The sequence below is a fragment of the Cherax quadricarinatus genome, chromosome 15 (genome assembly GCF_038502225.1).
Source record: "Cherax quadricarinatus isolate ZL_2023a chromosome 15, ASM3850222v1, whole genome shotgun sequence".
NCBI classification, from domain to species: Eukaryota; Metazoa; Arthropoda; class Malacostraca; order Decapoda; family Parastacidae; genus Cherax; species Cherax quadricarinatus.
Window position 1 is genome coordinate 4,644,066 of NC_091306.1, and position 14,554 is coordinate 4,658,619.

Genomic DNA, 14,554 nt, shown 5'->3' on the forward strand with positions numbered 1-14,554 from the left:
TGTTGTGAGGGGTGGTCTTTGTGTTGTGAGGGGTGGTCTTTGTGTTGTGAGGCGTGGTCTTTGTGTTGTGAGGCGTGGTCTTTGTGTTGTGAGGCGTGGTCTTTGTGTTGTGAGGGGTAGTCTTTGTGTTGTGAGGCGTGGTCTTTGTATTGTGAGGGTGGTACTTGTGTTGTGAGGGTGGTACTTGTGTTGTGAGGGTGGTACTTGTGTTGTGAGGGGTGGTACTTGTGTTATGAGGGGTGGCACTTGTGTTGTGAGGGGTGGTACTTGTGTTATGAGGGGTGGTATTTGTGTTGTGAGGGGTGGTACTTGTGTTGTGAGGCGTGGTCTTTGTGTTGTGAGGCGTGGTCTTTGTGTTGTGAGGGGTGGTCTTTGTGTTGTGAGGGGTGGTCTTTGTGTTGTGAGGGGTGGTCTTTGTGTTGTGAGGGGTGGTCTTTGTGTTGTGAGGCGTGGTCTTTGTGTTGTGAGGCGTGGTCTTTGTGTTGTGAGGCGTGGTCTTTGTGTTGTGAGGGGTGGTCTTTGTGTTGTGAGGGGTGGTCTTTGTGTTGTGAGGCGTGGTCTTTGTGTTGTGAGGCGTGGTCTTTGTGTTGTGAGGCGTGGTCTTTGTGTTGTGAGGCGTGGTCTTTGTGTTGTGAGGCGTGGTCTTTGTGTTGTGAGGGGTGGTCTTTGTGGTGTGGTCTTTGTGTTGTGAGGCGTGGTCTTTGTGTTGTGAGGCGTGGTCTTTGTGTTGTGAGGGGTGGTCTTTGTGTTGTGAGGCGTGGTCTTTGTGTTGTGAGGCGTGGTCTTTGTGTTGTGAGGGGTGGTCTTTGTGTTGTGAGGCGTGGTCTTTGTGTTGTGAGGCGTGGTCGTGGTCTTTGTGTTGTGAGGCGTGGTCTTTGTGTTGTGAGGCGTGGTCTTTGTGTTGTGAGGCGTGGTCTTTGTGTTGTGAGGCGTGGTCTTTGTGTTGTGAGGCGTGGTCTTTGTGTAGTGAGGGGTGGGTGGTCTTTGTGTTGTGAGGGGTGGTCTTTGTGTTGTGAGGCGTGGTCTTTGTGTTGTGATGGGTGGTCTTTGTATTGTGAGGCGTGGTCTTTGTGTTGTGAGGGGTGGTCTTTGTGTTGTGAGGCGTGGTCTTTGTGTTGTGAGGGGTGGTCTTTGTATTGTGAGGCGTGGTCTTTGTGTTGTGAGGCGTGGTCTTTGTGTTGTGATGGGTGGTCTTTGTATTGTGAGGGGTGGTCTTTGTGTTGTGAGGCGTGGTCTTTGTGTTGTGAGGGGTGGTCTTTGTGTTGTGAGGCGTGGTCTTTGTGTTGTGAGGGGTGGTCTTGTGTTGTGATGGGTGGTCTTTGTATTGTGAGGGGTGGTCTTTGTATTGTGAGGGGTGGTCTTTGTGTTGTGAGGCGTGGTCTTTGTGTTGTGAGGGGTGGTCTTTGTGTTGTGAGGCGTGGTCTTTGTGTTGTGAGGCGTGGTCTTTGTGTTGTGAGGCGTGGTCTTTGTGTTGTGATGGGTGGTCTTTGTATTGTGAGGCGTGGTCTTTGTGTTGTAAGGCGTGGTCTTTGTGTTGTGATGGGTGGTCTTTGTATTGTGAGGGGTGGTCTTTGTGTTGTGAGGCGTGGTCTTTGTGTTGTGAGGGGTGGTCTTTGTGTTGTGAGGCGTGGTCTTTGTGTTGTGAGGGGTGGTCTTGTGTTGTGATGGGTGGTCTTTGTATTGTGAGGGGTGGTCTTTGTATTGTGAGGGGTGGTCTTTGTGTTGTGAGGCGTGGTCTTTGTGTTGTGAGGGGTGGTCTTTGTGTTGTGAGGCGTGGTCTTTGTGTTGTGAGGCGTGGTCTTTGTGTTGTGAGGCGTGGTCTTTGTGTTGTGATGGGTGGTCTTTGTATTGTGAGGCGTGGTCTTTGTGTTGTGAGGCGTGGTCTTTGTGTTGTGAGGGGTGGTCTTTGTGTTGTGAGGCGTGGTCTTTGTGTTGTGAGGCGTGGTCTTTGTGTTGTGAGGCGTGGTCTTTGTGTTGTGAGGGGTGGTCTTTGTGTTGTGAGGCGTGGTCTTTGTATTGATGTGATTCATATATATATATATATATATATATATATATATATATATATATATATATATATATATATATATATATATATATATATATATATATATATATATATGTATATATACATACATATATATATATATATATATATATATATGTCGTGCCGAATATGTAAAACTGGTCAATTAGCAAGAACTCATTTCAAATTAAGTCCTTTCTGAAATTTTCTCTGATACGTTTAAAGATATATTTTTTTCATTAATGTTAATGTAAAAATTTTTAATTTTGCACCAAAAGAATCTTAGAAAACTTACCTAACCTTATTATAACAAGAGTAATTTATTTTACCCTAACCCAACTAAATGTATTTTAGATTTGTTTACAGTAATTTAATACTAAACAAACACAATCAAATATATTTTTTTCATTAGGTTCAGAATGATTTTGGCGAAATTATTGCATACACAAATTTTCACTTGTCCTATATGGCAAGATGAGCATTGCTATTTAAGCCAAGATCGCAAGTTCTGCCTATTCGGCACGACATTATATATATATATATATATATATATATATATATATATATATATATATATATATATATATATATATATATATATATATATATATATATATATATATACATATATAAAGAGAGGAAGAGAAAGATAAAAGGGTTGTAAAGGTTTTATGTGTGTGTGTACTTACCTAATTGTGGTTGCAGGGGTCGAGACACCTAGTCTATACTCTGTCTGCGGTCTTCTTTGCCCTTCTCCGAGCTTCATAACTTTGCACTTGGCAGGGTTGAATTCAAGAAGCCAGTTGCTGGACCACGTGTCCAGCCTGTCCAGGTCTCTTTGAAGTCCTGCCTGGTCCTTATCTGATTTAATTCTCATTAACTTCACATCATCTGCGAACAGGGACACCTCTGAGTCTATCCCTTCCATCATGTCATTCACATATACCAGAAATAGCACTGGTCCTAAGATCGACCCCTGTGGGACCCCGCTCGTCACAGGTGCCCACTGTGGTACCTCATCACGTACCATGACTCGTTGTTGCCTCCCTGTCAGGTATTCTCTGATCCATTACAGTGTCCTTCCTGTTATACGCGCCTGATCCTCTAGTTTCTGCACTAGTCTCTCGTGAGGAACTGTGTCGAAGGCCTTCTTGCAGTCCAAGAAAATGCAATCAACCCACCCCTCTCTCTCGTGTCGCACTTCTGTAACTTTGTCATAGAACTCCAGAAGGTTTGTGACACAGGATTTGCCTTCCATGAATCCGTGCTGGTTATCGTTTATAATCTTGTTCCGTTCCAGGTGCTCCACCACTCTCCTCCTGATAATCTTACCCATGACTTTGCTTACTATACACGTCAGTGTGTGTGTGTGTGTGTGTGTGTGTGTGTGTGTGTGTGTGTGTGTGTGTGTGTGTGTGTGTGTGTGTGTGTGTGTGTGTGTGTGTGTGTGTGTGTGCATGTGTATAGGTAGAAAAACGTCGTCTGTATATACTATGGGTAGAAAAGGGTTGTAGGTGTATATACTACTACTGCTACTACTTCTAGAACATACTAGTAGCAGTAGAAGTACTATTACTACTAGCAGTAGTAATAGTAATAGTTGTAGTAGTCGTAGCAGTAAAACTACTATTGCTAGTAGTAAAACTACCACTGCTAGCAGTAAAACTACCACTACTAGTAGTAGCAGTAGTAGCAGTGGCAGTAGACACGCTCTTCTGATCTCGTTTGCAAAAGGAATGCGTTGCAACAGCAGGAAGACTGACCTAGTTCTTGGTATAGCACTCTTCTGTACTCGCCCGTGAGTCCTCCAGCAGTGTGTGTGGCTCACGGGTCCTGAGGTCGCAGATCGATACCAGGAGTCTCGCCGCAGCGTCGTCATCTCACCACACAAAACTCTCCATCCCCCCCTATACATTTATTCCTTCGAGACTGCTTTCCTCTAGGCTTGGTTTCGTACCCTGTTTGTACGTTGCTTTCCACTGATCCAAGACTACACAATTGTTCTGATAATGTTGTAAAATACAGACTTTCTTTGTATTAGCAAATTAAAAATTGTAATTACACATTGTAAACTATGCAACGAAATAAATCCTCCTGAAGAGAGCTGTGCAACAGTTGGGTATCTTTATTGTTGAGACGTTTCGCCTACACAGTAGGCTTCTTCAGTCAAATACTATTGCAACAGATATAGAAGTGAAATTAAGATGATGTGATCAGTCCATCAATCTTGGAGATACGAGGTTGTCAGTCCCTCAGACTGGAGTCTTAAGATTCCATTCTCATGCTTCAGCTTCATATCGTTCCAGACGAGGGAGCTGAACTCTTCTCTAGGCTGACGGACTGACCACCTCATATCTCCAAGGCTGATGGAGTGATTATATCATCTTCACTTCACTCCTACACCTGCTGCCTCTATATCTGACTGAAGAAACCTACTGTGTAGGCAACACTTTTCAACAATAAAGATACCTAACTGTTGCACCTGTGTCTTAACCATCAACTACACAGCTCTACTGGCTGTTCCTGCTGGCTGGTTCCTGAATCCTTTCCCCATTTACCACATGTATACCAAGCTCCTGACGGAGCACTAATGTAGCATGGACGACCTTGAGCTTCATCTAACTTCTCTCTCCAGTGTGACTTGTTCTCGTATTGTATCATGCACTTATACATTAACTATCCACCTGTATTGCTTGGACAGGGTTTCCGAGTGATCTTTAATTCGTGTCTGAATTAACAATTCATTACGCGCTGGCCTGGAGTTTTACGACTTACTTGCCGCGAGTTTAATCCCCACCCGTACAGTGGTCTCATTACAGTTGTAAACAGATATATAAATACGTAACTAGATCGTTACTACTGTCACTTGTTTAGCTATCAGAACTTTGATGTTCAGTCTGTGGATCTATTATATGCCCTTGTAATCCTTTTGACTACCTCCCACACCATGGGTATGGTGCGACTACCTCCCACCAGATACAACCAGATACAACCTCCCAACAGTTCAAGGAACAGCTACTGAAAATCGATTACTGCTTGGAAAACCTTCCAGCTCCATCCCCAAACATCTTACTGCTTGGTGATTTCAACCTAAGGCATACAAAATGGAAAAATGTAGCAAATAATGTTATAGCTGAAACAATCCCCGGAGGTAGCGCAGATGAAAGGTCTCACACACATGAGCTACTAAGTCTCTGCGAAAAACACACCTTAAGCCAGCAGATAGTGGAGCCAACAAGACTAGAAAACACACTTGACCTTATCTTCACAAATAATGAGGACCTGATAAGAGACATAAGAATATCAAAAACAACTAATTCCGATCACAATCTAATCGAAGTCCAGACGTACATGCATAGGGGTCCTGAACAGCAGAATGCATGTACCGGTGAAGGTGTCTTCACAAAATACAATTTCAACAACAAGAACATCAACTGGGACCAGGTAAACCATGTCCTAAACGAAACATGTTGGGAAGATGTCTTAAATGACATGGACCCAAACCAGTGCCTTGAAAGGATCAACTTCCTGGTAGCCGAAGCATGTTCTAGGCATATTCCCCTAAGAAAGAAGAAGAGCAGGAGTAAACTGGAGAGAAAAAGACGCTCCCTCTACAGAAGACGACGAAGAGTCACTGAGCTCCTCAGGAGTGCTAGAATATCTGATACACGAAAGGAGGCGCTGACCAGGGAAGTGGAAACTATCGAACTTAAGCTAAATGACTCTTACAGGAACCAGGAGAGGCAGGAGGAGCTTAAAGCTATTAGTGAAATTGAAAGAAATTCCAAATATTTCTTTTCATATGCCAAAAACAAGGCAAATACCACATCTAGTATCGGGCCCTTACTCAGACAGGATGGGACTTACACAGACGACAACAAGGAAATGAGTGAAATATTGAAATCCCAGTACGACTCTGTGTTTAGTGAACCACTAATCGGTCTGAGGATCGACGACCCAAATGATTTCTTCATGAATGAGCCTCAAAACTCCATAAATGTATGCCAGATTTCCGACATTACCCTAACTCCGATAGATTTCGAAAAAGCCATTGACAACATGCCTATGCACTCAGCCCCGGGCCCAGACTCGTGGAACTCTGTTTTCATTAAGAACTGCAAGAAACCCCTCTCGCGTGCCCTAAGTACACTATGGAGGAGGAGCTTGGACATGGGTGAGATTCCACAGTCACTTAAAACAACGGATATAGCCCCGCTCCATAAAGGTGGCAGCAAAGCATTAGCTAAGAACTATAGACCAATAGCTCTGACGTCCCACATCATAAAAATCTTTGAAAGAGTGCTAAGAAGCAGGATTGCAAATCACCTGGATTCCCAAAATCTGCACAATCCAGGGCAACATGGGTTCAGGGCAGGTCGCTCCTGCCTCTCACAACTACTGGATCACTATGACATGGCCTTGGATGCACTGGAAGAAAATCAGAATGCAGATGTAATATACACAGACTTTGCAAAAGCATTTGACAAATGCGATCATGGTGTAATAGCCCATAAAATACGTGCTAAAGGAATAACTGGGAAAGTGGGGAGATGGATCTTCAACTTCCTAACAAATCGAACACAAAGAGTAGTGGTCAACAGAGTTAAATCGGAGGCTGCCATAGTGAAGAGCTCTGTTCCACAAGGCACACTACTCGCCCCCATCTTATTCCTTATCCTCATATCAGACATAAACAGAGATATACACCACAGCACCGTATCATCCTTTGCGGATGATACTAGGATCTGCATGAGGCTGTCATCTGCTGAGGACGCGGTTAACCTCCAAGAAGATATAAACAAAGTTTTCCAGTGGGCAACGGTAAACAATATGATGTTCAATGAGGACAAATTCCAACTACTCCGTTATGGAAAACTGGAGGAGATAATAACTAGAACAGAGTATACTACTGACTCCGGCCATACAATAGAGCGGAAAAATAATGTAAGGGACCTGGGAGTAGTAATGTCTGAGGATCTCACTTTTAAGGATCACAACAGTGCCACGATCGCACGTACAAAGAAAATGATAGGATGGATAATGAGAACTTTCAAAACGAGAGATGCCAAGCCCATGATGATCCTTTTCAAATCACTTGTTCTCTCTAGGCTGGAATACTGCTGTACATTAACATCTCCATACAAAGCAGGTGAAATCGCAGATCTAGAGAGTGTACAGAGATCCTTTACTGCACGTATAAGTTCTGTCAAGCACCTTAACTACTGGGAACGCTTGAAAGCACTTGACTTGTACTCGTTGGAACGCAGGAGGGAGAGATATATCATAATCTACACTTGGAAAATCTTGGAAGGAATGGTCCCAAATCTGCACACAGAAATCACTCCCTACGAAAGTAAAAGACTGGGCAGGCGATGCAAAATGCCGCCAATAAAAAGTAGGGGCGCCATTGGTACACTAAGAGAAAACACCATAAGTGTCCGGGGCCCAAAACTGTTCAACAGCCTCCCATCAAGCATTAGGGGAATTGCCAATAAACCCCTGGCTGCCTTCAAGAGAGAGCTGGACAGATACCTAAAGTCAGTGCCGGATCAGCCGGGCTGTGGCTCGTACGTCGGACTGCGTGCGGCCAGCAGTAACAGCCTAGTTGATCAGGCCCTGATCCATCGGGAGGCCTGGTCGTGGACCGGGCAGCGGGGGCGTTGATCCCCGGAATAACCTCCAGGTAATAACCTCCAGGTAACCCACACCATGGGTATGGTGTGACTACCTCCCACACCATGGGTATGGTGTGACTACCTCCCACACCATGGGTATGGTGCGACTACCTCCCACACCATGGGTATGGTGTGACTACCTCCCACACCATGGGTATGGTGTGACTACCTCCCACACCATGGGTATGGTGCGACTACCTCCCACACCATGGGTATGGTGTGACTACCTCCCACACCATGGGTATGGGGTGAATAATAAAAATATTGAACTAAGCGAGGAGGATCACAGAAGGGGAGTGAAATACACACTAATTAATCTTGACTCACGAAATCGTAATGACACGATTGCAAACAAACCATACCACGGGTGGAGATAGAACCCACGATCAGAGTCTCAAAACTCCAGTGGTCCAGTGGCTAACGAGACGGTCTGGTGTTTTGAGACTCTGATCACGGGTTCTATCCCCGCCCGTGATATGGTTAATTAATCTTCTGTATTTCTGTCTCCAAGTGGGTTATTATTGAGCATATACAACGCTGTATGACCCTGGTGGGTTTAATGCTTGGTTTTGATAATAATAATAATAATAATAATAATAATAATAATAATAATAATAATAATAATAATAATAATAATAATAATAATTAATAATAATAATAATAATAATAATAATAATAATAATAATAATAATAATAATTAATAATAATAATAATAATAATAATAATAATAATAATAATAATAATAATAATAATAATAATAATAATGAGCATATTAAACTAATCGAACTTGTTTTAAAATGGCAGGATTAGTTAAACATATCGTAGCGGACAATATTTGCATAACAAATGTTAATATGCAAAATTATACACCGCGACATGTATATTTCGGTGTATATACACTGAGAAATTGATGCCTATTTCAGAGAAATAAGTGTTCTTGACTGGTTACAGTCAATCTTAAGGACCCTCATGTAGTTGATAAGCATTAAATCCCATTAATCAGTCAAAATGTTAACACATAACACATGTGATACGATATTATATGTAAAACAGACAGGATGGAGTGGCATGATGGTCAGTTGAATAGGTCATCTGTAGTCAGTGTTGATGGCCACTGTTTTCGAGAGTTAAAAGCAGTTCCTTGTCTAGTATCGCTACCTGAACGAGCAGGCAGCGTTTTGTTAATGACTCACGATAATGACTCACCATTACTACACCATGTGGTACATCTGGTAACACTCACCCCTCAAGTTACCCACACTTGAGTGGGACCACACGACCAGCCGGAACAACAACAGTTACCCCCCTTGCGGCCGTAGACACGGCCTGCTAAGATTGTTTAGGCCCAGAAAAAATATTTGCAATGTTCTTGAAATGTATATTTAACATAGGATAACCCGACAAAGTCAGTTTGTAACCAGAGCCGGATTTTGTAGGCCCCTGGGCTACAGGTACTGTGAGGCCCCTGAGCTACAGGTACTGTGAGGCCCCTGGGCTACAGGTACTGTGAGGCCCTTTGGCTACAGGTACTGTGAGGCCCTTGGGCTACAGGTACTATGAGGCCCCTGGGCTACAGGTACTATGAGGCCCCTGGGCTAGAGGTACTGCGAGGCTCTTGGGCTACAGGTACTGTGAGGCCCTTGGGCTACAGGTACTGTGAGGCCCTTGGGCTACAGGTACTATGAGGCCCTTGGGCTACAGGTATTGCGAGGCCCTTGGGCTACAGGTACTGTGAGGCCCTTGGGCTACAGGTATTGTGAGGCCCCTGAGCTACAGATACTGTGAGGCCTCTGGGCTACAGGTGCTATGAGGCCCCTGGGCTACAGGCACTATGAGGCCCCCAGTGATATTTGTACAACGAAAAAAGTAATCACAAGAGTCAACAGTTCGTCATATACGTAGAGTAATAACATAGATAAGAGTAAGATGATGAGGGTATCAAATGATTTAGATAAAGAAAAATTGGATATCACATTGGAGAGAGGGATTATGGAAGAAGTGAATGTTTTCAAATATTTGGGAGTTAATGTGTCAGCGGATGTGTTTATATGGATGAGGTTAACCATAGAATTGATGAGGAAAAAAGGTGAGTGGTGTGTTGAGATATATGTAGAGACAAAAAACATTATCAATGGAGGCAAAGAAGGGAATGTATGAAAGTATAGTAGTACCAACACTCTTATATGGGTGTGAAGCTTGGGTTGTAAATGCTGCAGCGAGGAGGCGGTTGGAGGCAGTGGAGATGTCCTGTCTAAGGGCAATGTGTGGTGTAAATATTATGCAGAAAATCCGAAGTGTGGAAATTAGGAGAAGGTGTGGAGTTAATAAAAGCATTAGTCAGAGGGCCGAAGAGGGTTTGTTGAGGGGGTTTGGCCATTTAGAGAGAATGGATCAAAGTAGAATGACATGGAGAGCATTTAAATCTGTAGGGAAAGGACGGCGGGGCAGGAGTCGTCCTCAAAAAGGTTGGAGGGAAGGGGTAAAGGAGGTTTTTGTGGGCGAGGGGCTTGGACTTCCAGCAAGCGTGCATGAGCGTGTTAGATAGGAGTGAATGGAGACGAATGGTTTTTGGGACCTGACGAGCTGTTGGAGTGTGAGCAGGGTAATATTTAGTGAAGGAATTCAGGGAAACCGGTTATTTTTATATAGCCGGACATGAGCACTGGAAATGGGAAGTACAATGCCTGAACTTTAAAGGAGGGGTTTGGGATATTGGCAGTTTGGAGGGATATGTTATATATCTTTATATATATACTTCTAAACCGTTGTATCTGGGCACCTCTGCAAAAACAGTGATTATGTGTGAGTGTGGTGAAAGTGTTGAATGATGATGAAGGTATTTTCTTTTAGGGAATTTGTTTCTTTTTGGGTCACCCTGCCTCGGTGGGAGACGGCCGACTTGTTGAAAAAAAAATTCTAAACTTGCATCAGTAACTGTGAACACCTTTCACTAATCTTTGGGGGCCCTCCAGCTGGTGGAGGGCCCCGGGCTGCAGCTCCTAAGCTCATGCCTTAATGCCGCCCTGTCTGTAATCGTAGTCAAGGTGTATAAATTTAGTCTTACTGCGGTCACAGGAAAGGTTTGAGAGGCAGGAGAGGTCGCGGTGTCAGAGTGTCAGGCGAGGCTAGGGTGTCAGGAGAGGTCTCGGTGTCAGTGTCAGGCGAGGCTAGGGTGTCAGGAGAGGTCTCGGTATCAGTGTCAGGCGAGGCTAGGGTGTCAGGAGAGGTCTCGGTGTCAGTGTCAGGCGAGGCTAGGGTGTCAGGAGAGGTCAGGACTCCCTTTATCTTTACCATACATTTTATGAGTTCTGAGAGTATTCTACTCCCGGAGTCCAGTCTAGGGCAAGGCACGTCTGGTGCTTGCCTGGTTAACAGCCTGGTTGATCTGGTACCTCGTGAAGATACATATCCAGTTTCCTCTTCAAGACTTCTACACTTACGTCACAGCGTCTTCAGTATATCAATTCGAGAAAAGTATCCCATATCCCACAAGCCCAGCCCCCTCTACGTTATTAACTTGTAGGTATCATATACCGTTTATAATGTGATCAGTTTCTTAGTCTTGTTGACATTACCTTTGCAATAGTGCAGTGTGTCGGTACAAGCTTTATGCTTGCTTGTAGATGAATGGTTCAGAGAACCGACACGTTGTTAAATTAGACACATGTGCAACTCTTGGGTATCTTTATTGAGGAAACGTTTCGCCACACAGTGGCTTCATCAGTCCATACAAAGGATAAACTTGAAGAACAGGAGGATAATGAGGTAATCAGTCCCTCAACCTTGAGTCGATGTGGTCAGTCCATCAATCTTGAGTAGAATACGGCAGATGAGCGGAGAAGTAGCTTATAAACCGTATGGCAGGAGAGGTGCAGCAGTCATAGGTGGTGTCACATTTGTCCAATGTGGAAGTAGGTCGTGCCCAAGAGTTATGGACTGATGAAGCCACTGTGTGGCGAAATGATTCCTCAATAAAGATACCCAAGAGTTGCACATGTGTCTAATTTAACATTTATGCTTGTTATTCAAGAAAATCTCCAACTTTGTTCCTTATTCACTACGCTCCCTCTCTGCACTCTCTCACTTCCCTCCCCTTTCTTCCTTTCCTCCTTCTCCCTCCTTTTCTCTTCTTCCCATCTCCCCTTGACTTGTACTCGTTGGAACGCAGGAGGGAGAGATATATCATAATCTACACTTGGAAAATCTTGGAAGGAATGGTCCCAAATCTGCACACAGAAAACACTCCCTACGAAAGTAAAAGACTGGGCAAGCGATGCAAAATGCCCCCAATAAAAAGTAGGGGCCCCATTGGTACACTAAGGGAAAACACCATAAGTGTCCGGGGCCCAAGACTTTTCAACAGCCTCCCATCAAGCATTAGGTGAATTACCAATAAATTTACCCCTGGCGGCCTTCAAGAGAGAGCTGGGCAGATACCTAAAGTCAGTGGCGGATCAGCCGGGCTGTGGCTCGTACGTTGGACTGCGTGCGGCCAGCAGTAACAGCCTAGTTGATCAAGCCCTGATCCATCGGGAGGTCTGGTCATGGACCGGGCCGCGGGGGCGTTGATCCCCGGAATAACCTCCAGGTAACCTCCAGGTAACCCTTCCTTCCCTCCTCCCATCTAACGTCACTGCTGCCCCGGCTACACACATAATATCAAGCCAACAGAAATGACTCGATGACCCGGTGGCCTGGTGGCTAAAGCTCCCGCTTCACACACGGAGGGCCCGGGTTCGATTCCCGGCGGGTGGAAACATTTCGACACGTTTCCTTACACCTGTTATCCTGCCCACCTAGCAGCAAATAGGTACCTGGGTGTTAGTCGACTGGTGTGGGTCGCATCCTGGGGGACAAGATTGAGGACCCCAATGGAAATAAGTTAGACAGTCCTCGATGACGCACTGACTTTCTTGGGTTATCCTGGGTGGCTAACCCTCCGGGGTTAAAAATCCGAACGAAATCTTATTTTATCTTATCAACACAGTGTTGTTGTGTAATGAACTATTGTAACCATAAGTATGTCCGCATACTTATGATGTTTTCTCTTGCAAATTTTACCTATTTTTTTTAATTCTCATTATTTATGGCATATGCCAGTTCTTCCAAAATTACATTCCACCTATCTACCCGTAAAATATTTAGAATTAAGGCCTAATGTTACTGACAACAGTTACTGACTCCAAAACAGCCTATGGAAGGTTCTTTTTTACACACGTTCATCTGTGTTGTTGCATGTCTCCTCTGCTTCTGGGTAAGAGAGAGAGAGAGAGGAAGAGAGAGAGAAGGAGCAGAGGAAGAATTTACTAAAATTACGTTTCTTCATGGAGAGCTTTATTAAGCCACGATCTAAGAAAGCTCTCTCTGGGAGAAACCTGTCTAAATACAGTTTAGTCTGTCCATATATGAGGGCATTCAGTCTTCCAGCATCCAGGTGACTCTTGTCTTCCAGCATCCAGGTGTCTCTTGTCTTCCAGCATCCAGGTGTCTCTTGTCTTCCAGCATCCAGGTGTCTCTTGTCTTCCAGCATCCAGGTGTCTCTTGTCTTCCAGCATCTAGGTGTCTGTTGTCTTACAGCATCCAAGTCTTTGCTTCTGTTTTCAGTCATCTAGGTCTCTGCTTGTCTTTTATCACCCAGGTCTATGCCTCTGTCTTCTATCATCCAGGTCTCTCCTGTCTTCCAGCATTCGTGCTTCTCCTTCTGTCTTCCAGTATCGAGCTGTCTCCTGCCATTTGGAAAGAGCATTCCCAGTGACTACTGTGTTTCTTCGTAGCTCTAAATTTCTTATTCTGCAATCTACCTTGTCGCATGTCTTTGAACACCTAGTATTATAACCTCGTGGTTTTTCAAGGTACGGGCACCATTTCAAAGCCTGATAACTGCGGAACCCCTCTTGTCACACTTGCCCATTCTGACTCTTCTTCACGGACAATCATTCTTTATCTTCTTTTCCTTCATCATTCTTGGATTCACTGTCTTCCCTATCATCAAATACTGACCAATAATGTGACAAATCTTACCCATCTTGCATTCTCTTCTTTTTTCACTTGTATTGTATTATTGTACGTCATTACTGAAGGCACTTACTTCATATAATGACTCTAAAAACATACTCATTCGAGAAACCAGATATAGATACTCAAAACTCAGGGAAAAAGGAATTAATGTACAATTTTTAAAGATTCCATTGCACATTGAATTACTCCTTCCTGGTAAAGTTGATAAAATAGCCCCTCCCCCTCCAAAAAAAAAAAACACCTGAAGGAGTATGTAGAATATGACTGGTGTCTGTGTCTAGCATTAGGGATAATATTAGGAGAGAAGTAAATAATTAAAGTGAATGTTGTAGGAATGCAGTTAGAAGCCTGAGTAGATCTATAACCCACTATGATAACATGAACGTAGATAAGCACGTTTATGGAGCAAATTGCAATATGAAAACACTGGCTAAACTTTGTTACAAGTACTTCTTGCAGTTTGAGAGACACACAGATGATGATCAAACCAAATGCAAAGTATGTGACCATCCCTATGGTCACTCTTTCTTGAACTCTATGGGCCTAATTGTCTACTTATTGAGGAACAAAGATATAGATAGTATAGTTACCTATGAGATATATCAAGATATCTTATTAATGAAAATAAGATACCAGACATATTAAACAAACTCCCTAAAATTGCTTTTAACAGATAAGTGAACTGTAGATATAAATCCAGATGCACTCCTGTTAACCCTTTTGGGGCCTAGTTTCGAGGCCTTTTGTGTATCTATTTTCTCTTGCGCTACCATCCACAGGATGGATATGGGGTGCACAATAAACCAGCCACTTCATCTGCACAATCCAACACGTG

The 14,554-nt window shown here is 43.8% G+C and overlaps 1 protein-coding gene across 1 annotated transcript in view; it reads left to right on the plus strand.

Annotated features, from left to right (window-relative positions):
- LOC128692023 (uncharacterized) overlaps window positions 1–14,554 on the plus strand; it is a 160,461-nt gene that overhangs the window by 97,706 nt on the left and 48,201 nt on the right. Inside the window, exons 15-16 of the mRNA XM_070085369.1 lie at window positions 9,253–9,377; window positions 9,604–9,787. Of these exons, the coding sequence (XP_069941470.1) occupies window positions 9,253–9,377; window positions 9,604–9,787 (309 nt within the window). The remainder of the gene's footprint in view (window positions 1–9,252; window positions 9,378–9,603; window positions 9,788–14,554) is intronic.